The 2,056-nt window shown below is 32.8% G+C and overlaps 1 protein-coding gene across 1 annotated transcript in view; it reads left to right on the plus strand.

The window, feature by feature from the left end:
• The window catches only part of qsox1 (quiescin Q6 sulfhydryl oxidase 1), a 40,493-nt gene that overhangs the window by 20,676 nt on the left and 17,761 nt on the right, over positions 1-2,056 (plus strand). Inside the window, exon 9 of the mRNA XM_024278925.2 lies at positions 1,635-1,757. Coding sequence (XP_024134693.1) covers positions 1,635-1,757 — 123 coding nt within the window. The remainder of the gene's footprint in view (positions 1-1,634; positions 1,758-2,056) is intronic.

Consider the following 2,056-nt stretch of genomic DNA (forward strand, 5'->3'; position numbering starts at 1 on the left):
TCACATTTAATAAAGGTTTTCTATGAAGGTGCTGAAAAGAAAAAGACTCAAACCTCAGTGTTTGGAACACAAAACACAGCGGCAACTTTCAATTTTAGTTTGCAAATAAAACTCAATGGTAGGAACATCATTTTTTATACATATAAATTTATTTTTACTGCTCTAGTTTTTACTTTTACTTTATTTGGGATGAAGATCAAACACGTTTATTTAGGGCTGCCACAATTAGTCGACTAATCAAGAAGAAATCGACCATTAAAATAATCGACAACTAATTTAATAGTCGATTAGTCGTTACTTTATATTATATGGAGTCGGAGTGTAGTACAGTTGAAATTTACAACGGCATTATGCTAGCTTTTTGGACTATTTGGGCATTTATCAAGTTTAGCTGAGATTTCAGCTACATGTTAGCTATTTTGGCTTTTTTGTTTAATAGGCTATATTGTTGTTTAGCTAATATTTCAGCTACATGCTAGCTATTTTGGCTAGTTTATAATTTTGTTCAGTTTTTAGGCTAATTTGGAGTTTAGCTAATATTTCTGATGAATGCTAGCTGTTTTGACTAACTTAGGCTTTTTTCAGCTTTTTAAGCTAATTTGGCATTTAGCTAATATTTTAGCTGGCTATCAGCTTCAGCATCTTCAGCTATCAGCACTAGCATCCTCAGAGGTCAAATTCAACTTACAGCATTCACACTAGCATTATAGCTGGTAATGCTATATATCTAGTTTTTAGTTAGTTTAGAGCTAATGATGGTTAAGGTGTGTGCTTTACATACAGTTTGCCCATTACCCGATTAGTTGACTAATCTGAAAAAATAATCGGTGATTAGTCGACTATTAAAATAATCATTTGTTGCCGCCCTACTTTTATTTATGTTGCATTTAATGCAACTCATCAATCATGACTTTTTAAAAATCATCACCTGTCCACACAGAATTGTTTTAGAGATGCTCAGGATAGACAAACTGACTCAAAAACAACAAATTCTAAAAAAATTTGGGATAATCTGATTAAATTTATTTCCCAAACTGGCCTAGAATGTATTTGATAATAACAGTAGCCTCATTTTTTTTAACTTAGTTGAGAATAAAACAAAAAATGGCAACTCTGAACCCCCCTGCATTTGTATAGTTATAATGTGCAATGATTTATTCTGTGTATAAAAACATCTTGGTACATGTAGAAGTATGTTTAGGTGTAGGTTTGTGTATGTATATCTAGGGATATGTATGCTTTTCTATTTATTTATTTTTTTTTTTACTGCAAGACTTTCTCATGTATTTTGGACTGAATTTAAACAAATATTGATTGATTTCTGCACATGTTGATTATCACTGTAAACAGGGGTGGATTCAGCAGTTTGGGGGCCCCAGGCAAAAATGTGCAACAGTTGTACTCACCTTTTTTAAAAAAAAAAAATCTTTATCCAACGTCAAATAACTTCTTCATTGTTCCACTAGTAGACAGATTCAATGTCCTATGTTTTCATCAACAGGAAAATCTATTCTCTAACTGAACGTGAAAGAGAAAAAAAGTTACTTGAAATAATTTTTTCTGCTTTGATGCTCAACTTTCTATATTTTTATAGACTTGATTCCCCACTTTAACAGTATATTGTTTGTTTGCAGTATTTTCCAGGTCGCTCTGTGGTCATGAACCTGTTAAAGTCGGTCAACTCCTGGCTTCAGAATACGACTGCAGATCAAATTTCCTATGAGGCGTTTAGGGAAATGCTGGACAACAAAGCTCAGGTAAGAAAAGATAGTGAATGTAGACACTGTCTAAGATGTAGCTGTGTGATTGCTTAGTAATCATTCACACTGTACTGATTCTCCTGCTTCTTTCTGTACGTTTTGCGCCACGAAAAAACTCAATCACACTTTCATCAATTTCAGCAATCTTGGTATCAAAACATTCAGCTCGTTCAGGACATTTCTGCTTGTATTTTTGGTATCTATAAACATTTTTTTTTAATATTGAGCAAAATATGCCCCATAGGAAATGAATGAGAAAGTCTTCAAATGTTTAACTTTTAAGTAGCTTAGCAACA

Source organism: Oryzias melastigma, linkage group LG4 (genome assembly GCF_002922805.2).
Source record: "Oryzias melastigma strain HK-1 linkage group LG4, ASM292280v2, whole genome shotgun sequence".
Taxonomy (NCBI): domain Eukaryota; kingdom Metazoa; phylum Chordata; class Actinopteri; order Beloniformes; family Adrianichthyidae; genus Oryzias; species Oryzias melastigma.